General features: G+C 43.0%; 3 protein-coding genes across 4 annotated transcripts; 2 read left to right on the top strand and 1 right to left on the bottom strand.

Moving 5' to 3' along the window:
- Positions 1-663: 663 nt before the first annotated feature.
- On the top strand, positions 664-8,680 carry rnf20 (ring finger protein 20, E3 ubiquitin protein ligase). Its single transcript, XM_069670391.1, has 22 exons — positions 664-743; positions 1,111-1,291; positions 1,375-1,443; positions 1,555-1,653; positions 1,765-1,912; positions 2,014-2,199; positions 2,340-2,455; positions 2,586-2,732; positions 2,821-2,895; positions 2,999-3,118; positions 3,271-3,450; positions 3,905-4,040; positions 4,156-4,277; positions 4,402-4,558; positions 4,697-5,021; positions 5,169-5,286; positions 5,408-5,557; positions 5,643-5,855; positions 6,142-6,267; positions 6,434-6,574; positions 6,840-6,944; positions 8,185-8,680. The coding sequence occupies exons 2-22, from the start codon at positions 1,118-1,120 to the stop codon at positions 8,359-8,361; spliced, it is 3,084 nt and encodes a 1,027-aa protein (XP_069526492.1). The 5' UTR covers positions 664-743; positions 1,111-1,117; the 3' UTR covers positions 8,362-8,680.
- Positions 8,681-8,851: 171 nt separating this feature from the next.
- Positions 8,852-12,479, top strand: LOC138598050 (voltage-gated monoatomic cation channel TMEM109-like). 2 transcript variants are annotated; one of them, XM_069669720.1, is made up of 4 exons: positions 8,852-9,818; positions 10,151-10,210; positions 11,592-11,694; positions 11,978-12,479. In XM_069669720.1, exons 1-4 carry the CDS (start codon positions 9,591-9,593, stop codon positions 12,331-12,333), a joined length of 747 nt encoding a protein of 248 aa, XP_069525821.1. In that variant the 5' UTR covers positions 8,852-9,590; the 3' UTR covers positions 12,334-12,479. The 2 variants fall into 2 exon arrangements, with proteins under 2 accessions (XP_069525821.1, XP_069525822.1); XM_069669721.1 differs by lacking the exon at positions 10,151-10,210 and having other exon boundaries at positions 8,854-9,818.
- A 1,915-nt stretch (positions 12,480-14,394) lies between these two features.
- LOC138598049 (uncharacterized) lies at positions 14,395-22,589 on the bottom strand. The gene is made up of 7 exons (XM_069669719.1): positions 22,387-22,589; positions 19,516-19,782; positions 18,536-18,823; positions 17,894-18,060; positions 17,698-17,796; positions 17,578-17,604; positions 14,395-16,324 (listed from the first exon to the last, which is right to left on the bottom strand). The coding sequence occupies exons 1-7, from the start codon at positions 22,457-22,459 to the stop codon at positions 16,154-16,156; spliced, it is 1,092 nt and encodes a 363-aa protein (XP_069525820.1). The 5' UTR covers positions 22,460-22,589; the 3' UTR covers positions 14,395-16,153.
- Positions 22,590-22,812: the final 223 nt, after the last annotated feature.

The raw sequence follows: 22,812 nt of genomic DNA, 5'->3' as shown, positions 1-22,812 counted from the left end.
GAGAGAACAGGAAGGTGATTCAATAGAATTCAAGGGAAAGTGTGACAATATGCACAAGGAAAACCAGAAGAGACAAAACTATAATATCCAGGTTACGTTTTGGGCACACAAGATTAAACAGTACATTGTATAAAATGGGAAAACATAATACAGGAAGATGTGCATTTTGCATTATGGAAGAAGATCTTGAACATGTTATGCCTCTCTGTTCAAAATGTGATGCAGAAAGAAGAAAACTGATATTGAATCTTAAAGAAATTAAATTGCACTATGATCTTTGTGATCTTTCTACAGAGAAGTTCAGGGGTAAAATGTTATTGGTTGGTTGTTGTTTCAATATCTCAGGAGGACAAATTTGACAGAGAGAATGTAAATATATATGTATGTATTTGTATTATTTGTATTATTATTTTTATTTTATATAAATATTTATTTAGTTACGGTTCTCTCACTTTATTTTCTAAATATTTAGTATTGAATGCAGTTAGAATCCTGATCCACACTCCATACCAGATGGTGGAAGTAATGCTCGATAACGTTGATTGCCTACCGCCACAAAATACCACGAAGAAGAAGAATAAAAAAACTGGTGTAGCACCTCCTCCATGGCGCAAGGTGGCGCAATGTCAGCTGGAGATGGTCTCGCTGACCGTTAACATTTCCGTTTCCGAGAGGCAAGGAGCCGCAACAACAACAGCTACAGACAGATTCAGTTCTTTATTAAACTTTTTATATTATCAGCGGTAAGACGTCGGTTAGATGTCTATAAATAAAGCAGCATTTATAAGTAAAATCATAGAATTTTCGGATCAGAATCAGTCCCCATAGCAACTGAAGCTGTCGTTAGCAAACGGCTAACGTTAGCCCAACGTTAGCTTACATTGACGGTTGTTCGGCTTATAAAATGTGATAAACCGTTTTGTGTGCACTTGTTTAGATTGTCTGCCACTAAACTATATGGATACGGTTTCAAAGTTAGCATCAATGCAATTATTTGCAACCACATTTTGGTAGTTTTCTGAAAATCACACAGTACAGCTTTGTCGTCTGAATCTAACAGTCCTCCACATTCTTCATCAGTCTCATTTTGTTTCTCTCCTTTTGTTTTAGGTGTCTGATGATGTCGGGACAGAAGCGTCCTGCAGACCCCAGCGGTCCTTCCTCGTCCGGTGCGCCCCCAGAGAAACGGAGAGAGAGGGAGGGGGAGGACGGAGGTCCCGGTGTCAGCGCTGCTGCCGGGGGGAGCACCGCGGTGGAGACGGTCATCAAACTGGGAGGAGTGTCAAACTCAGTGAGCCAGCTTTGTATTTCCACAACCTTCACCCCTTAAGTGTGCTTCTTTTTGCACTCATCTTTGAAATATATATTTTACAGGAGGAACAAGACATCAAAGCCCTCCAAGCAAAGAACCGCAAGTTGGGAGAATCTCTTGATCAAAGACAGGTAAGTGAATTATCCAGTATTTGTTTACAACTCCTCATATTCTTGTAGGAGCTACACTTATGCACGCTCTTGTTTGGAGGATCGTTAATCTCATGGCATGTTGGTTTGCAGGTGATTGAGGATGAATTGCGAGAGCGAATTGAGAGACTGGAGACCCGCCAGGCTACTGATGATGCCAGTCTGCTCATCCTGAATAGATACTGGAACCAGGTAGACCAGTTCAGATAAGGAAGCAAGAATATACATGACTTGTTCAACATTAACAAGCTTGTCTGTTAAAGTTTATAGTGTCAAAATGTGTTGTAATTCTCTCTCCTCTAGTTTGATGAAAATGTCAAACTGACCATCAGACGTTACGACCAAACCAGCAGTGAACCCGAGAAACCTTTAGCAGGTGAGGGACGGAGCCTAAAGCCAGAAACTCCAGAACCCGATGGTGACTCCAACCAGGAGAGGGCCAAGGACAGAGGTAGAGATGGAACAGATACTTTAAAAGCAATAACATGTTGATATTTGATTACCAAACCAGAGATGATAGCCAAAACCCTCTGTTCTGTTTGTATCACTCAGGCCACCAGGGAGAGGCGGCTAACTCCTTTCTGGCCACGCTGGCCAGCAGCAGCAGCGAGGAGATGGAGGCAGAGCTTCAGGAGAGGGTGGAGTCCAGCCAGAAGCAGGCCAATCATGTTGTGGAGATCTACGAATGTCTGAAGATGACTGTGGACAAACTGAAGGCAGAGCTGGACTCTGGAGCTGGTGAGATGAGACAGAGGGAAGGTTGGGTGGGAAAAGACATGTTCACATTGCAGTACTGGAGTAAAACGAGGATACATTTCGATGGACAAAAATATGTTTACACCCCTAAAATGCATTATTATTGTTGCTTTTCATTCCAGAGAGCAGTCTGTGGCCGGCAGCTTCCAAACTGAACTCCCTCCTGACCACTGAGAACGAGCGGCTGCAGGAGCTGACCGAAGACCTCAAGCAGAAGCACGGTCAAATGACGAGTGAGGTACAAATCATATGTCCTTTCCTTACTCACTGTCGCAGCATGAGCCACCCTAACAGCCATTACAAAATTAGCTGGGACTAGTATCATGTTTCCATTAGCTGTTGAGTGTGTCTGTATTCCCGTTGTCCAGTCCCGGCCTCTGGGTCGTGCAGCTAACAAAGCAGACCAGCGTGTCAGCGAGCTGCAGGTTCTGATTGAGGAGCTCCAGTGGGACATGGAGAAGATCCGCCGCAGAGAGAACCGACTGAATGCACACCTGAGCGAGATACTGGAAAGGGTGAGTTAGTGTTCTCTTTGTGAGTGACTTTGTTGGGCAAATGTTCTGATGATCATGTAGAAGTAATACCGTTTCTAATGCATTCCAGGTGAACAGCAAAGGCTATAAAGTGTGTGGGGAGGCCAGCAGCGTCTGTGGGACCATCACTATTAACAAGAGAAAGGTAGGTTTTTTATTTCATAGTTTTGATAAATAAAGTGAAAGATTTAAAGTGAAAGTTTTATTTCCACACCGTGCTTTATACTAGAATTGTCTCTCCTTTCAAGTTTGAAGAAATGAACAGTGAGATGGACGAGAGCAGGGAGCTGGCAGATAACCGCCTCATCGAGCTGCAGAAGCTCCAGCAGGACCTGCAGACAGTGCACCAGGAGAACAACAGCATGAAGGTGTGTTTGTGTTTCTCAGTCATCAATATATGTATAATAGAAAAATCTCTGGTCGTAATTCAGCACCTTATTGTATTTTTTTTTAATTATGTCCTTTTTTTCTCTCTTGCTGCTGTCCTCTGCTCCTCTCTCTGTCCTTTCTCTCTGTTCAGGCGGAGCTGATGAGTCGAGCAGAAGGCCTGGTCAAAGAGTCTTCTGAGTATCGCTGTCTACAGTCGCAGTTTTCTGTTCTCTACAACGAGTCTCTGATCCTCAAGGCTCAGTTAGATGAGACACGCGCTCGTCTCAACACCACCAGGACTGCAAGGCTTCGACAGTTAGAGCACATGGAGGTACTTGTTTGTTTGTTTGTTTGTATGTGTGTGTGTGTGTCTGTGCCAGAGGGTGTATTTCCATCCCCTTTTTTTTATCTGTTATTTAACACAAGAGTTTTGTGCTTAGCTGAGGTGGAAAAGTGGGTGGATTCAAACTAAAATAGACAATGTTGTGATCTGTGTGGTGCTGTGAGCAGAATCTTATCTTACTCAAATTAATACATAATAAAAATGTACCCTATTTTTTGTCCTTCACACTGACACATGATACCTGACTGGAGCATTAGCACCACCTATGGCTTATCTCCATGAACCGACTCCTATTATTTACATAACATTTGTGAATGTAAATGTTCAATAGTTCTGCTGTTTTTCTTAAAAACTAGCCTTAAATTTGCGCTTCATTTGGATGTAAAGCTGGCTAATGTCTATCTCTGTGACCTCTTCTTACCCTCATCCCCTCTGTGTGCAGAATGACGAGGTGGCTCTGCAGAGGAAGGTTCGCACAGAGGTGTTTCAGTTGGAGGACACTCTGGCTCAGGTCAGGAAGGAGTACGAGATGCTGCGAATCGAATTTGAACAAACTCTTGCTGCCAACGAGCAAGCCGGTAACTAACACCTTCTTGCTTTACTGATGAATGAGGTGCAAGAACTGTGCAGAGAGGATAGTATACATTCACATTCATTTTTCCCTGTATCACTCTGACCTCCGTTTTCTCTCAGGTCCCATCAACAGGGAGATGCGTCACCTGATCAGTACGTTGCAAACCCACAATCAGCAGATGAAGGGAGAGGTGGTAAAATACAAGATCAGACTGAGAGAGACACAAGCTGAGCTCAACCAGGTAGGTCAGAAGGAGAAATGCAGTCATGTCACACGCACAGAAGAATAGAAATAGCTTTAAGTCACTTTAATAGTAACACATCTGATGCAGAACACAGCAGCTATTTCATCTGTTGCGTCTTTAGGTCCGAGCTTCAAAGGGAAACGCTATCCTCCAATCCCAGTCCAGCACGGAGATGGACGTGAAGGATGAGACGACCTCTCCTTCGACCCCAGCCATCTCTGGGGAACCTGTGATCAAGACGGAGCCTGACAACGGCTCCTCAACACCCAGCAGCACCGGTAACACCTAGCTCACTCCCTAAGAGAATTTAAAGTGAAATATAGCTTTTTCTTCACAGTTCTTACACATCTGACGACATATAGAGACTGTCCTGTTTCACAACTTCTCTTTTATTTTGTTCTACTTTCTTTCTACAGGAGCCTCAGTGAAAACAGAACCAGGAGTAGAAACTGAAGCAACAGTAAAAGAGGAGGAGAAAGAGGAGAAGAAAGAGAAGGAAGAAAAGAAAGATAAGGACGTTATAAAGAAAGAGGATAAAGAGCGAGAGCGGGAGAAAGAGAAGGAAAAGGAGAGAGAGAGGCCGACCCGCAGCAGTGGCAGCAGCAGTATGATAAAGGAGGAGAAGGAGAAGCCGGGGAGCAGCAGCCAACCTGAGGAGTCAGTCGGGGAGCGCCAATCAATGGTTGGAGGATCAAAGAGGAAGGAGATGGAGCAACTGAAGATCGTGCGAGCAGAACTCAAGTGAGTTGCATGTGTGGAAGTGGATTTGGGTGCAAAAAGACCTACATGCCAGCAGCAGGATTTTCTCCATTGTAATCATTAAAGGTCTTTGCATAAGCAATGTGCAGAGTTTAATGTGTTGTAATTGCGTTGACCTTTACTGTGCAGGAAAGCCCAGGAGTCCCAGAGGGAGATGAAGCTGCTGCTGGACATGTACCGCTCAGCACCAAAGGAGCAGAGGGACAAAGTGCAGCTCATGGCTGCAGAGAAGAAGTCCAAGTCAGAGGTGTGTTTATCAACACTGCTCACTATCGAACTTAGTCACCTACTCACAGACGTACACTCAAACTAGTGAACATGGCAAGTGTTTAGATGCAGGACTATGAATGTATATGTGTTGATTTCAGGGAGAGGAGCTGCGACAGAGGCTGAGGGAGCTGGAGGAGCGAGAGAGGAGGGAGGGCAAGAAAATGGCAGATGAAGAAGCTCTGAGGAAGATCCGCTCGGTGGAGGAGCAGATTGATATTCTCAACAAGAAGCTCTCTATAGCAAAACAGGTTCGGTTGCTTGTCATATCTAAATGTATGCACGTAAGAAAACCTCCTTTTGCTCTCTGACACACTAACGCCCTCCTTCCTGCAGGAGGAGGACGCACTGCTTAGTGAAATGGACGTGACGGGCCAGGCCTTCGAGGACATGCAGGAACAGAACATCCGTCTAATGCAGCAGCTCAGAGAAAAAGATGACGCCAACTTCAAGCTGATGAGCGAGCGGATCAAGTCCAACCAGATCCACAAGCTCCTGAAGGAGGAGAAGGAGGAGCTGGCCGACCAGCTGCTCACTTTAAAGACTCAGGTGAGCCCCCATCAGGTGCAATGTGCACAATAGGGCCTTGTGCACACTGGTTTTGTAACACACACTGCCTACAGTCATTTCTCCCTGATTTACTTTAAATTTGTTTTTTCAACTAACAACATTTTAAAAAATATATGCATTACAAGCTGTTAAGAGCGTATACTTATTTCTGTCTCTATTTCTATTCCCGCTCAAGTTCATGTTTGTCATCTTGGCCCCAAATTTGTCTCCTAGCTTGCCTATGTCTTTTTGTGTCTTTGCTCATGAATTTTGGGGGATTGTTTAGGTGGATGCCCAGCTGCAGGTGGTGCGAAAGCTAGAGGAAAAGGAGCGCCTCCTGCAGGGCACCATCAGCACAGCAGAGAGAGAGCTGGCACTGCGAACACAAGCCTTAGACATGAACAAACGCAAGGTAACGCATCGTTCAGTAATGATGAGCCACAGCTGCAGAGTAAATGAATTGAACACACTCTTAGATGTCCACTTTCTAAATATGTTCACAAATTATAAACACATCAAACTTTGTTCAGTCAGAATGAGAAGAAATATCATTCCCATTCCTCTGTTTGGTCCTCCAGGCGCAGGACTCTGCGTTGCTGTCGGAGGAGGTGCGAACTCAGCTGGAGCAGGTTCAGCAGAGGCTCAATCTGGTCAGAGAGGAGGTGGTGGAGAATAGCATCTCCCGGGAAAAAGAGTCCTTTAATGCCCGAAGAGCCCAGGTAACCACAACACACACAAATAAACTTGTACACACAAATAGACTAAAGCCACAGAGTGTAAAATTGTACAAACACATCAGGCAATGTTCAGATTTATGGGATAATGCTTTCTTAAAACCGACTGCATGTTTGGTCATATTGGTTTCATGCAATGTGTTAACACAATAGTGGGAAGTTACAGTAAGCGAATACAAAGACTGCTAAAGAGTCTGTTGCAAACTAGAGAGAGACTTCTGTTTACTTACAGCTGTTTACTTTGTTTCAGGAGGACATCTCCAAACTCAGGAGGAAGATCGAGAAGGCCAAGAAACCAGCTGAGAAAATCAGCAACGGAGATGACATCCTGAATGAAGAGATCAATGATTATAAGGTTGGTTTCTAGGAAACTACAAATCCTGAGTCTCTGTTTTTCTTTCACACTTCTGCAGCAAAATAAGAATATTTTAAAAGGATCAGTAAACTCTGTGTACTACTTAGGTAAGGTTTTATTCTGCAGATAAGAACAACTTGTTTCGACGTCAGGTGTCATAGAGTTACCTAAGGCAAAATGTTCTGTTCTTATTGGGACTGTTATATAAGAGCTCCTACTTGAACATTATGGGAATTTTGCTTTTTGGCTTTCTTGCTGAGAGTTGGAATGCAAGATTTATACCTTCCAATGACTGTATGTCATATATGAAGATATAGCCAGAGGCTTATTAGCTAACGTTGACACAGAGAGAAGCAGCGCGGGGGGGTTACATGTAGGACTATTTCTTGTGTATGAACAGTTGCCTTGCAGCAAAGTCAAGAACATAATCCTGCACAGTGATCTTTACTCTTTGGTGTTGACTAAATTTGTAAGTCTTTGTGCTAAGCTAAGCTAACCAGTTGCTCTCTGTAACTTCATATTAACAGTAAAGGCATAGGAGTGCAGAAAAAGATAGAAATCTTCTCATCTTACTCCATGCAAAAAAAAAATTCTCAAACTGTCGAACAGAAGTCCTTAATGCCTGGAATGCTAGCTTAAAAACATCCAAGGGCAAACCACATTCTGAATTCATCCTAATATTCCTTGGTATGAACACCTGAGATCAGAAACTACAGCATGCATGTTCAGTTACACCTAACTTAGGTCAGACGGACTGTAATTGATTGCTCGCGGCTGAGGCATTAAAACAGGTTGACTGGTCTCTCAGTTTACCCAAATGAACCAGTGATGTTTATTCCTCTTTTTCCACCAAATGAGACCAACTGTCTGTGTGATCACACTCCTTTAACAGGAACACACAGACGGACACCTCCAACAAATGGTGTGAAGACTTCACACATTAAAGGATCATTGTAGTCCATGTAGTCGGTGTCTATTTAGATTCCAGTTGCTCGAACAGAAATGTTCACATTTTGCCAAGCTATTAGGACGTGTGTTTTCTCTTTTATGTACTCTGTGGTTGTAAATCGGTCATGGCCACATCAGGGTTATATTCAGCCTTCATAACACGTGGTGCGTTCCCAAGGACAGTGAAGCTTGAGGATATTTGAGTCCGCTCTTTACAAACCATTCAGCTTGAGACAAAAATGGCTCCTCAGTTTATTGTTCAACCATTCCTTCTCTCTCTCTGTCCCCCCAGGCGCGCTTAACATGTCCGTGCTGCAACTCTCGGGTGAAGGACGCAGTACTGACAAAGTGCTTCCACGTCTTCTGCTTCGAGTGCGTCAAGACGCGCTACGACACTCGACAGAGAAAGTGCCCCAAGTGCAACGCCGCCTTCGGAGCAAACGACTTCCACCGCATTTACATTGGCTAAAGCTTTGGTCAAGCCTCATCATTGCAGTGACGCTCTGAACTGAACGCTGTAATATATTTTCTTTAACAGTGACTGAAGTCTGAGATTCTGTGTGTGTGTGTGTGCGAGTGTGAGAGAGTGTGTGAAAACAGGCAATTACCACAGTGAGAAAACAGTTGTAGTAGATGTAGTAGGTGTATGTACATACTGTTTGTCATTATTATTCAATTTTTTTATTTGAAAACTGCCTCTTCTTGGTCCAAACTGTCCTGAAATCTGTCATATCGGACTTGATGCTGTGTAATTGCTGTTCTAGTTATTAAACTGACATCTAAAAAGACAGAGTCGCCATTTTTAATCTTAAATGTTTATCAAACCCTGTGATTAATCCTAACACTTGAACTGGAGAATTAAACCACATGTCCCAGTGTCCAAATCTATTTATCCGTGTGCAGAGCGCCCGCCTCCACTTCCCCCTCCTCTCTCCTCCTCCTCCCTGAAGATGTGGACGTGTTTGCATACTGGAAACTGTCGGTAGAAACGCTTGGAGGAAGGGAGCGTCATGCGGGAGCAGCGACAGGGGAGTTTCTTTAAACGTTGTGCAACATAATCCATCGTAGCAGAGCGTTTGATAGAAGCTCGGAGACAAAGGAGCAGCAGAGCTGATCGGAGAGGAGCTCAGAGCTGAGTAAGAGGCTTTAGCAGACTCGTGCTCGGATCAGCGCCAACGCGGCGTTTTTAAGGTTTTTTTTTTACGCGCGAAGAAAAACAACTTTTGGAAACCCCTGTGCACTATATATTTTTTCTAACTACTTTCTGCCGCGTCTTTACTGACAATCAAATATCATTGGCGCTGCTGGATCTTAGCCTTAAACAGTTTCTTACCAAATATAGACACTGTTAATGCCGGAGCGTCCTTGTCAGAGCGGAGCGGTCCTCGCTGCCAAAGTTTATAATTAAATTCTCAGACCACTTTGAGTCATTGGGGCTTTTTTTAACTGCACATTTTGTCTACTTAGCAAATTAGACACTTGAATAGGTTATTATAGCAGCTGGAGCTGTTTTTCTCTTTTACTGTCGGCATGTTGATTTAAACCCGCTGACTGCTCTCACCAGAAGCCATTTTTAAGTCTTTGATTTTCCGTCTTTAGACATTGAAGCTGCTCGACCTGCTCCGGCCAGTGGCGTTAATCTGTGCACATATATTTTTTTAAGCATTTATTTTTCTATTCTTCTTAAATCCGCAAACAATGACTCTCTGTGCGTCTGGGCGCGGTGGATGTGCCATGGCTCGTTTTCTCCTCACCACCTATGTCCTGCTGCTCGGGTTGGCGGTGGGTTTGGCTGAGCAGGCCGAGCCGACCGAGGGGAGCCCTGCTCCGGTCACCCTCGGGACTCTGATAACGGGAACATGCCAGGAGGTGCAGCGGTACGCGGAGTCCGTGCTGGGAAGCGGAGTGATCCGGTCAATTACTGAGGTAGGGAGAGGATGTGCACCAATGTTTCCCTTCCTGTTACAGGAAGTGTCTCACTCTCCTCTTTTCCTGGCTGTTTGGTCTAACTTCACTGTTTTCTCAATCAATAACTGTACTTGATCATTAATTTTCAACTTCCAACCCTGTCACCTCTCTCCTCACCCCTCACACACATTCCTCTCTCCATGCCCCTCAACTTGTTAATCTCTCCCCTGATCCCCTCATCTTCTCTGTCCTCATTTCATGTCTGCTTTTATCCATGCATCAACCTCCTCACCCACACACACACTTCTGTCTCCCTGCTTCCACCCCCGCTGTGGCTCCCTTTTCCCCAGAGTGCAGTGTTGTTTCTTGAGTCATTTCTCGGTCAGGACAACGTCTATACGGTGGGCATGGTAAGATAAACCTCCTGGGTGTCTCCATCTAGTCTGAGTACTCTCATGTGGCTTTGTCATGTCACCCCATAGTTAGTAAAGTATGAGCATGACTGTGGTGAAGCAGTATGTGTTGCCATGTGGTAGTGTTTGCATGAGAGGCCACAGTATCATCCAACTTGTGAGCTTGTAGAGATAAGAGTCTAAGTGCTGGCAAATTGAAGGTGGTAGCTCTGAATGCAAAGTATAGGGTGTGTAGGTATGTGGAAGAGAAATGTATTTTTTTTTATGAGTCCCCAAACTGAAATGGTGTCTAATTCTAGCTGTAATCGGTTCCAGTGAGAGTTTAAAAGGAAAATAATGTCATTTAAGGATTTTAATTCAGTCATTGAGGCAAAAAATAGACAAAAGATCAGCACTCTAACCACTGAACTCCCCCCATGACTCAAATATAACAGAGAAGCATGTCCTTAACTTATCTGTCAGGCTTTGTTACATTCCTGGGAGCGGTTTTCAGATCTTCAATCTAACTTTTGCCTGAGGTTGTTTTCTGTTCACACACCTGGTTTTAGGGTTTTATTTTGTTTGTCTTCAACTTTAAGTTTTCTTGCAGCTTTGATGAGACTGCATCATAAAGTAAAAGTAAAAGTTTAGTATCATGTTCTATGTTATCATGGAGAAAGCAACATGTTCTTCCCACAGAAAGTAATCATGCAATTTTGATATTTTTCAAAATAAATTATAAGAGGGATTTGTCTGCTCTTAATGGGCTGCGCACACCTTCCTAAAAAGTGGCTACACCTGCCTGTCTCTGACTTTTAATACAAACGATAAGGTATTACATTCAGCCATATGTTAGCAAAACGATTACGTATGTGATCAACTGATCTGCACCGACATGGAGTGACAGACGCTTGACACTTGCTCGGACATACTGGACTGTCCTCATGTATGTGTAGCGCAACAGGTGCAGATAAGAAACTTGACCAACTCTCAGGGCTACCCTTGACCTCGCTTCAGGAGGTTACACTGTGCGTATGTGTGTGTGTGTGTGTGTGTGTTTTGGGGGGAGGTGAGTGTAGTGACTGTACAGGAATAGAGAGGGGCACCGTCCAGCTGTCACCCGCATGCACAGCTGTTTGTCCAAGTCAACAATAAAGCACTTCTGTCTTGAGATGCAGCTTTAAGAGCTCTGTGTTAATGTTATCTTAAGTATTGGTCTTGCTGTTTATATCAGAAGTATGAATTGCACCTTTGTTTGTGCCGTATCTGATCTGTGCATAGATAGAGACAGCTCTGTATCTCCTCTCTGCATGATTAGCACTGTGATCAGAATGCCGCTTCTCTACATTGTTACTCTGTATAAGAAATGTCTCTAAACCCTGCTTCCGCTCCAACACAGTTTTTCGAGATGGTGATCCGATTCCTTGCTGAAGGAGCTGCCAGCGGCTTGAACGTCATCGCCGTATACGTGACAGAGATCCTCAGGGTGACAGGATTCGATGGTGTGTACCAGGATGGACTACTTTTATGTGTTTGAGCTTTGGCTTAGCTGCATGCTCCACTCTCTGTATGTGCAGCTCACTGAAAGTCAGTGAGGATCTGTAGCAATGAAAGTTTGAAGCGGCAGTGAAACTATGCAGACTTGCCTCTCCCTCAGGGAATTCGTCTGCCACTCCTTTTTAAGTGCAACTGTTTCTCCTGTAGCTTTCTGTGCAACAAACAGGTATTGTTAAGCCCTCAGTCCCCTATAAAAATAAGCTTAAACTGGATTTCCTCTCTCCACAGCTACAGTGACCTTGCCCCGCTTCACTCCAGAGGGTGTGGCAGCCATCGCCCAGTGGGGTCTGCTGGCCCTCATTGGCTACTGGGTGCTCACTATTGTCCTGCGCCTGTTTCTCTGTGTGGCGAAAAGGGTGTTCTGGGTGGTCAGAACCGTTTTGGCGCTCTGGCTTTTCGGACTGATTGTGACCGACAAGACCGCCAGCGCAGACGTCACGGCGGTCCGAGTGGGTGGCCTGGTGCTGGCATGCGTCGTGTTGTCTCTGCTCACTTCAGGCTCTGAAAAGACTTCTGCCGTGGAGCACCGACTGAGCTCCTTGGAGGGCCGAGTGAAGGCGGTGGAAAAGAGGAAAGGGGAGTAGAGACCTGAGAGGGTGGAGGTGAAGGGCTTTAAAATGGACAAAGGTGACGGTAATGATGGATAAGAAAATAGTAACACTGATGGTTTCTGTACGTGTGTCAAACTATTTCGGGAAATAAAGTAATCTGCGGGATTTTTTATCAGAAATTCTCTTTATTTTTTGCCTTTAGAAAATGCAAAGTAATTATAGCTTTACTTAAAGTCACTTATAAAGATATTCAAAGGCTGCAAGACCAGTGTTTAGAAGACAGATCATAAACTGCCCTGTGTTATCTTTTCCACTATAGCATCCATCAGAATCTAAATGTGACTTAATTCCTTTATTGAAACAAGACCAAGAGTTTACAGGCACGAGGCTGTACATAGGAAAAAACAGTGCTATAAGCAAAATGCTAATGCTAGCATGCTAAAAACCTGACGGTGTCAATGCTAAAAGGCTGATGGAAATGTTAATAGTTTGGGAGTCATTTGATCATAAACTAAAGAGTTGTTTGGTTTAAAATGTTGACCTGCTGGTGGAGCTGGAGGAAAGATCAGGGGATTATCTGGGTCATATTTGATGGTAGTCCGCCCAGTTGTTGCTAACTATACCATACTTTACCCTGTATGATATAATACACCACAAGTGTGACAGAAGAATAGCTCTTGGAATAGGCCTTATAAAGAAAAATAATCCATTATCAAGCAGCACAATCTCATTTTTGATATCTCTTTTTAATAGTAGTTTAGTCCAGGCTGACTTGTGTCCCTTCAGTCCTCTGAGCCTCATTGGTTCCCTGCTGCTCAGTCAGCTGGAAGCTTTTTTGATCCTCCGGGTTGACACTAACGATCCTCGCTCCCACCGCCACTCCAGCCAAGTGGAACAACCTGACCTCGCTGCCAGAATTATCATTCCTGCTTGCTCAACCCGCAGAAGCAAAACTCACTCCACTCCTACACTCTGCTGGTGCTGAGCGCCAAGTGGGCCAGATATGAATCCACAGCGAAACTAACTGTGTCAACATCTCTCTGCATCGCCACGGAGACATAGATAAAGATGACAATGTGACTCTGGACCTTTTAGATTTATGTATTTAGACGTTATTTAATGATAATCAATGACAAATGACAGATCGTGAGTGCAGTTCCTCTCAGCTCTGCAGAGCTTCATACCTTCATTGTTGTGGTTGTCCAGCCCACACCTTTATTGTTTTGGCTCACTCACTGCAGGATTTTCAGCTGAAGCACACAGCTGCTTTTAGTAAAAAGGCTTTAAAAAGCCCAACGACGCACAGAGTAAGCAACCATATGTGTCCCTCAGGAGTTGAAAGAGACCAAAACCTGAGCTAAAAGAGAGTAAATATTTTACTTATATTCACCCTGTGGCCAGTAAACAAAATCTAAATAGACAATAATGTTGCTGCAGGTCTATGTGATGTGTAAATAAGCAACTATTTGCTATTGAATTTGCTATTAAAACTTAAATAGGGACAACACTGTTTTCAATGATGTAAAAAAAAACATCAGTTACGCTGGATTTGACTTGTTCAAACGGACCTAGTGAACGATACGAGCATGTTGATGAAATCTAAAGAAAGTTGAACTTACCTATACTTAAGTTATTTTGTATTAAATCTTGCAGCAGCTGTGACTCAAATGTGATTTAAATTGACGAGACTTAAACTAAGTCGAGTGAAAAGGACTTTTGTTTGAAACGAGCACACACTGCTTTATGATTCCAGCTACCAATCAGATCATTTTAGTCAGACATCCAGGCCTAGGTCCCAAGTCTACCTTAACTTTGATCATGCCAGAGAAGATTAGCAATTATGTGATTGAATCACCTCAGCCTTTAGATTTCAATTGCTCTGGATAACTCAGAATTAATAAGAAGTAATATTGTTTTCTACTGCCAAATTAAGGGTTACAGGTTAAAGCTTAAATTTAGTTTGCACGTACAAAGATTTGGCGATACATGTAATTAAGCAATTTCTACTTAAGCACAGGGATGTGGAGAATGTGGAGACACTTTCAGGATCACTTTGTGTGCATAAAGATTTGGTTGTAGCGTCGTACAACAAACAGATTTATGGCTCTGACATTTTCCTCTACAACACACAAAAGGCTCAGCCGTGTTTTAACTTCTGCTCAGTTGAGTTCCGTCTGTAAACCGGTTGGTATGGTGGGAAAGAATTTATATGCTTGGATGAGCTTTCGCCTGTGTGGTGACATGTTGGGTGGGCGGGGCCTGTGGTGGTGTCACAGAACTATAAGTCCTTTATGTTGTATTATAGAGACAGTGAAACAAGTACAAACACACACCATGTAGTGGAGTGTAATTTGCTTTAATGCACCTGAAAAGTCCAAATACACAAAGATGCATTCACAAAGTGCACTTGAACTTCTTCATAAAATATTTTAAACTTCCTCTAAGCAGGTTTTTAAAAAGGCTCCAGTTAGTGACAGAAAACACACTATCCCGCTATATTTAAACAACGAAAATAATGACATGCATTTCAAAACATTCAAAGAGTAAAAACTACAATTAGACATGCAGAAAGAAGCACATTGACGCTGTATTTAAGTATATGGCTTGCATGTGTGTTTTGTGTGACACATTAGGTAATGCACTTAAGGTACATTGTTGAAGTGCAACAGGTACTGGTTGTACTCTATAGTTGACAGACAAGCTCGATAATATAACGTTCAAACATTTAGATATGTGGGGATCGCCTGAGCGAGTGAAAATGCTTCCATTTCGCTGCTGTATATTGATATGAGCAAAGTATCTACAGCTCACCAGAAGAAGCTTTAAATATTATAAAAAGTATTTCATACACTCGAGCTACTTTGTACTTTTTTTTATATATATATATATATATCGATAGATATATATATTTTGATCTTTATTTTTTACCCTCTGTGTGCTGATTCTTTCCTATTGTATTGTACTGTATAAGCTGCTGGAGACTGAATTTCCCAGAGGGAGTCATCCCAAAGGGATCAATAAAGTTGAGTCTAAGTCTAAGTCTAAGTCTACAAGATGAAACCCAATGTAACAGAAAAGGTTGCATACTTTAAAAACTGATGGCTTTGCGGAGTTAAGGCTCCTTCGTGTTTGTGTCTTCCCTGAACATTTGTTATAGTCGGCAGTAAATTATCCCAGCCCTGAAAGGACGGCATGAAATAGGAATTCTTTCAGTAATATGAAAAACTGATGAGGTTATAAAGCCTGGAGGCTTTAATTGAGTGTTAGAGGTAGGAACCTATCGTAGGTAATGGCTTTGAACCTGTGATCCTTTGGTAGAGTCTCATGCTCTGCTCGTGACACGTGTTGCTTTTAAAGGATGTAATCTCTATAAAAAATCAAAATTAATGGGACTGACTTTGATTTAAACTTTGTCATAATTTTTGGCACATTGGAAGAGCAGATTTGTCAATTTGTGAAGTCTTTTTGTGTAGAATAGTCTTTTGTTGTGGGAAACGCACTTGATGATGGGTTTATGAGAAGGTCACTCTCATGTCTGAACTAAACTAAATACAAAGGTGCAGCTGGTTAGCTTAGCTTAGCATAACCTCTAAAAACAGGGGACAACATCTAGCTTTGCCCTGTTCAGAAGTGAATAAAATTCCAGCACCTTTCACTAATAAACATCTTGTATGTAACTTGTTTACTCCATAAAAAACAAAGTGTTAATATTATAATACGCAGATTTATCAGCAGAACCAGTTGCCAGGGAACCGGCAGATGCTCAATGAGGCCATTGGTGACTAAAATGAGTGAATTTTTTAAAATCTCATGCTTATGAAACATATTTGAGTGTACCTCTTGCATTCGAGGTTCAGAAGTTAAGTTTATCTGAAGTATAAACATGAGAGTAAGTTGAGTCGGAGTTGAGCGGGGGAGCAGAGGGGAAGGAGAATTCAAACCGTGGCTCAGGGTTAGAGGAAAGAGGGGACGTCGGAGCGTCCGATGCTGTCGGAGCGTCCGACGGCTCTGCTGGAGCTGAAACCTGCAAAACAAAATGAAGACGTTATGTACATTTTAAATACACTCCAGCTTTCATTTAATCCGACCATGTTCACTTTTTGTTAGTACTGCCTCCACAGCCCCTTTCGCACATGCACTGCACTGCAGATAACTTCTCGACATTGTCCGGGTGAACTGCATGTGTGAACGCAAACAGCCAAATTTTTCACCCCGACTGGACATTTTTCCTGCCAGCCTTCTAGTCAAATGTTTGCAAGAGGTCGGGGTTAACCGATGTGTGAACGCAGTAGATAATACTCAGGAACATTCACTGCAAGCGAGTGGGCAGGGTGATGATGTTTATATCGTGAGACTGATGCTAAACCAGAAGAGCAACACAAAACAGGATGATAAAGGCTGAAGAAGAACGATTATTTACAAGATGACAATAGCAAAGATGTCTGCAAATTGGAGAGATGAAGAGATTTGGGAGCTTCTGGCTGTGAGTGCAGATATCTCAATTGTTCACTAGTTGCAGGGATCGCAGAGCATTTTTTAGGGTAACTCTGGAAAAGGGCTCAAGAGACAGGATTGTATTAGGCTGCATTCAATAGATGATAATAGTAGAATAAACTTTGTATCTTTTAGCAACATTGATGAGAAGTCCTTTGAGTGTTCAGAAAAATGTAAGTCCCTGATGACTCGGTTAACAAATCAAACCTCGTTGAAAGATTATTTTATCAGCAGGTAACTAAGTGTTTACAGACTCTAAATGATATTTGACATTTGTTGCTGCTGGGTCAGATGACATGAGAAATCTACTGAAAGCTTGATACCCTGAAGGAGGACATATGTTCAGCTCTTAACAAGAACAGGAAATTGTTTTCATAGTCAAGAAAATATTGCAGATGGACAAACATACTCTCCTCCTTTCTAGAAGTAAAAAAACAGAACTACAAACAGATGCAGTGGCATTGACAGGGGGCTACATGATGAGAAATGTTGTGTTAAAGGTAACCTGGTTTTGGGGTCCCCAGTTTGTTAGTCCTTGTATACACACACACACACACACACACACAAGAAAGCGATAACACATGCTTGATACATAACTACACTGACATAGCAATGTGCATGTAAAGCAGGGAACATTGATGGTTACATAACAGGTTTCGAACCTTTGAGAAAAATCTGTTTTTTGAGATGGAGACACACTCGTAATGTCAGTTAGGCCTTAAAGATACACACATGAAATGCCACCGGGGACGTGTGTTCATGCTTAGACTGATTAGATCATACCTCTGAATAAGTAGGAGGATGGTGTATCTGCAGAGGGAGGAGACACATAACACATTAAAAAGGGAAAGGAAAGAGATGAACAGAGAAGTTAAATTTATCTGATGCAACACAAAGACTAACCTGCGGGCCGGTCTTAGTGTAAGAAGGCAGAGCAGGGTAGAGAGTCTCAGAGGGCTGACCGAGCTCGTCCCGCCTCGGTCCTGCAGGCTCATGGTCATACTGCAGGTTGATTTGAACAAATGCAAAGTCTGAGTTTACGTAACTGTACACACACACTAAAGACGTGTGAGCCAGCTTTAATGCAGAGCATGTTCACCTCGTGGTAATACTCAGCAGGTTCAGCATCAGGACTCTCAGATTCGTCCTTCTCAGAGCAGGAGATGTACTTATAGCAGCGCCTCGCGCAACAACAGCAGGAGACGATACTGAAGAAGACGCCGAAGCCAATACCAATGTAGGTTGTATCAAAAGAAGATGGTGTTGCTGAAACAATGTATGGATTAGTGACAGGGTGGAACATGTACAATCTTGTCTAATTATGTAATAATGCAAAACTATTAAACATTTTCTGCTTTACTTCCAGACTCTTACACATGAGGATATCCTGCTGTTCTCTCATGTGTACCACAGTAAATCTTTCTTGGGTATAAAAAAAGAAAGACACCACCCTAGGGCTTGTAATGGTAATTTTTTAGTAATTTTATGACATATAAAGATTGAAAGACTTAAAAAGCACTGATAAATTGATAATAGAGATCGTTACTTGCAGACCTACTTAAATTTTTAGATGATGGCAAATAGGTAGGCGATGTGTAAGAGAAAAAGAAGGCTGAGTGGTGTCTGTCCAGTGTAAGCTCAATAAATACAAACATAAAAAGCTATAAAAAGGCTTATTATGACAAAATGATGATTCAGTGACAGTCATCTTATACAGAATTATAAAACAAATGTTACTTACGCTCCATTTTCAGCACCAGCATTAAGGCTGTGTTGTCATTCTGATCTTTGACCTCAAATCTCCCGTTGCATGACATTTGAAGGGCTTCATTTGAAATCCCACATGGCAGTAACAGCTCAAACCCTTCACAATCGTGTTCCCCATAACTATACAGCAGCTGGCCATTACTAACTATCAAAACCTCAGGTTGACCTTTTGGGAAAAAATAAATGTTGCAGGAGTTCGGTTCCAGGTCAAAATTGAATTTGAGGTATTCACCAGGTTTTCGTGCGAAGGACATTTCTTTTGCTGGAAGAGAAGACGCACAACACAGAGGACATCATTGTGATTATTCAGCTAAGTCATCTACTCATCCCAGGTAGTTTTGGTGCTTGGTGCAAGTTTCTAGTTTTGTCTCTCACTTAGCATATCACTGTTCATCATCACTTTGGGAAATATGCTTATTTCCTTTCTTGCTTAGAGCTAACTGAGAAGTTTGGTATCAGGCTCATGTCTGAGTGGTGAATAAAAAGCTATTCTATGATTAGCATAGTGTAGTATAAAAACTATAAATAGCTTACTGTCACCAAATTAAAGAGCTAGTATGGCTTTGGGTTTGGTGAGGATCCAAACACACAAGAGGAAGCTTGAGAAGGGCTTGTAGGTGAATTTTGTTACCTTTGGACAGGCCAGCTGATTCCAGTCTTTGTGCTAAGCTAAGCTAAATGTCTCCTGAATCATTATTTTTACAGTATACGTTTTAATCTTTACTGAAAAATGTACGTAAAAAATAAGGGTTATTAATAATTTCAATGTATTCTAAAGTATTCACTTTAATTCAGTAATGAAACATGAGACTTTCTTTTATAAACTCATTTTCAGCCTGAACATTTTGGGGTTCTGGGTAATTAAATGCTTAAAACCAATTGACTAAGAAAAGACTGTGACAGTCACAATGTGTAAACAAAAACAAGTGAAAGAAAGCCAAGAAGCATCCTCACCTTTAACCTTCAGGGTCCTGGTATACAGCCAATTCAGATTTTTGGCTATAAATTTGTAGTCGCCGCTGTCTTTCTGGGTTACATTACTTATCTCAAAGTAGGAACCCACCACCTCCTGCCGACCGTCTTGACTGGCTAGAGAGCCATCGCGATTCCACAAGGTAAACGCATTTAAGGTGTACTTTGGGTGAAACCTTAGGGACTGAGCCGACCATGGCAGCCTTATTCTGTATGTTTCCCCATAGTCCACCTCATCATATGAGAGGCCTTGAGAGACAGAAAAAAGAACAAATATGCAAACATTACTGGATATAGATGATTAAGATTTACCAAAAGCCAGGTTTGATATCATTTAGAGTAAAATACATTTAAAAAACAACTAATTTAGGAACCTTTATGACTAGGAAATTGAGGTACCCCCACAGCCATGTCAGATGTATTATTGAACTTTAGAAGTTCCCACTTCCCACAAAATCAAAAAGATGATACAGTTGGATGGTTTGGTCAGTGAAGCTGAATGCTTTAACTGTTTATTAATTTCAGATAACTATTTCAAATGTTGATCCATAATTTAAGCTAACTATTTTAACAATTTAGCTTTAGCTCATTGTTTGAACCATTTATCTAATGCTTAAGGGCAATTATTTCAAGAGTTTATCCATCACTGTTTAAGGCGTTGCTTGGAAAGTGCCTTCCCCTTATCTGGATTAGCAAAAGAGACTAAAAGCTGGTCAGTTGTGCGTATTTCCCGTGTCCAACACTGCTCTGGTGCTCTGTATTGTAGTGTAAACAACACTGGCTGGCAATCCTGCCGCTGTCAGTTTCTCCCTTTCAGGGGCCAAGCCCTTATGTCCCAGATTTCGGGGTGCAGGGACCAATTCTGGGCCTGGGCCTACGACTGAAGGTCTCTGCATACAGGGAGACACCACGGTCTCCCTGTTGAGAAGAGAAATGATCTCTGGATTATAGTTCATAGTTCAGGATCATAGTTAATCCCCCTATGGGCACAAGCTCTAGTGTGGTCTGTATCAGGGTCAGTGGGGGAAAACTGACTGTCTTAGGCCACTGATGAGCCAGCACATCTAAACCGAGGGGTGGGCTCCCATCCTGTAGCGAGTAGAACATAGGACAGTGCACATTTTTCCTTGAGGCAAATAGATTGACGGGGGCCCTGCCGAATCGACACCATATCTGTGAGATGTCTGAGCAGACAGGAAGGGAGGCACGGACAATCTGACAGGCAGTAGTGTGCAGAAGCCCTTTCCATGGTTACCACACATAGAGTGCCTGGCGTTTACTTGCAGAGCGTTTGTCTGCCTGGCTATTCACATGAGGAGCACAGTGAGACCCCGCGATCCGAGCGGGTACGCAGGCAGAGTGTCAACCCCCATCTGAAAAGACCTTTAGGCAGAAGACTGTTTCCTCCCTCTCACTGTGGAGGATGAGTTACCAGTAGCCAGCCGCCTGCTTCGGGACAAACCGATGCTTAGCCCATGTGGACTGTTTCAGCTGGGATTTGGGCCGCGGTGCTCCGGTGGCCGGTGAGAGTTATCCTCCGGAAGGGTCTCTTCTGTGTTGTGCGCCGAGGAAGAGAGTGGGAGTGTGCACGGAAGAGCTGGCGGGAGCGTCCCTGGCTTCCAGCAGGCTTCGGCTGTGCGTAGCTATGCCTGGGTGTGCTCACGCAGCATTTCCTCCTCCTTTTCTGTCTAATCGCAGCGGGTCTGGATTTCCTCCAGAGTCTGTATTAATAAGCCAGAGGGCTCAACTGCTTGGTGGAGAAACTTGGTGCACTGTTTCTCTCCATGACTGTCAGTCACAAATATGGCCTTTTTCCAAAGAGACAGCCACCTGAACTGGAGAGCCGGATGATAAAATCCAACATCATCCAGCAACTTGGTGGGATTCTCATTCTTTGCCAGAGCCTCATGGAGGTTCTGCAGTTTCTCAGCTTGATATGTCTGCCGCGTCGAAGCTGTGTTAAAAGTGTGCACGGTCAACCGCAGTGCATGATATATATCTTCTTAAGTTGAGTGGCGGAAAACCTGCACTGCTTACTGGGAAGAGTGGGTTTCCCGCTCATGGTGTTAGGCTTCAGTGCCAAGTGGGCCGCCAGCCTCCATTTCCTCCACGTCCAAGAACTGGGTAAAAGGCATTGACAGCTGAGCCTTAGGGCTAGACCCACAGCTTTTCTTCAATTCCACTATACCAGTTAGCTTGCTAAACAACTCGTTGGCTTGCTAAACAGGTGTACGTGATCTGGGTTAAACTCGGCAAGAAGCTAGTTAGCGAGCTAAACAAGCGCTATGTAGAGAACCTTGGTAGGGATGCCTTGGGAAGGAAGCTAGTTCACCTCCACACCGGCAGTTAAATCACTATCAAGGGTCCTTCCGAAGTCAAGTTTTACGAGGTGAACTGCAAAAAGATTGAGGTGCAGGGACTGCGATGGGTCTTTTGTAGTCCCAGGGGAAGGCGGGACTTCCTTTACCTCCCACAGTCTCATTGGCCTTTACAGGCTCTTTGATATAAGTTCTTCAGGTTGGTCTCGCGAGGGAGGCAATTCCATTTGTTGTGGGCTACAGAGTGTACAGACCGAACGGGAACTGCAGAGAACTGTTCTGGCTTTAATTAACGTTAGGCTATAACATTAAATTTTGTAAATTGGACATATGTTTCGTTTGTTAAATAAATTCGTAATCATGTTATATACCGTTACAGTGCAGTTAATTTTAACTCTACTATAGTAAATGAAGGCTCCTTTTATTTTTCAACGACTGGCAGACAACTGCTTACGTTACCACAGTTTATGATACTACTACCGGATATTTATACTTAGGGAAATAGGTAACAAAAAATATTTTTACTCTTACTCACCTATTGAGATACAGGCACCCAGCAACAACACTATTATCATCTTCTGTGATTCAAAACACATAATCAGAGCCATGTGTAAACCGTCGTCGACCCTTGAAACGCACGATATCTTTATAGGTTATCAAAACTTTGCTGATGACAAAATTCAGAAAGGACTTAGCTGCATGCTCATTATTAAGACAGGCGCACTATATACCGTTATTGGCAAAATGTTTGTGGTTTAGGAAGGAAAGGGGGAAGAGTCTTGTCCGGGTCCACCCAACAGGGCGTACGCGCGATGCGTTTAGGTATTGTCGGAAATCCCAGCATCACATCAAATCGCCAGTCAAGTGATCCCGTCCGCAAGTCAGTCACCTGACTGGCTTACATTCACGATGAAAAGTCGAAACGTTAATTATAACATTAATAATAGTCATTTTTTAACAC

The sequence above is a fragment of the Semicossyphus pulcher genome, unplaced genomic scaffold (assembly GCF_022749685.1).
Source record: "Semicossyphus pulcher isolate SPU_LCO1_2020_fin unplaced genomic scaffold, fSemPul1.0.p SCAF_2, whole genome shotgun sequence".
Classification (NCBI taxonomy): domain Eukaryota; kingdom Metazoa; phylum Chordata; class Actinopteri; order Labriformes; family Labridae; genus Semicossyphus; species Semicossyphus pulcher.
The sequence above is the reverse complement of the archived record's forward strand: the minus strand, read 5'-3'. Positions and strand labels throughout refer to the sequence as shown.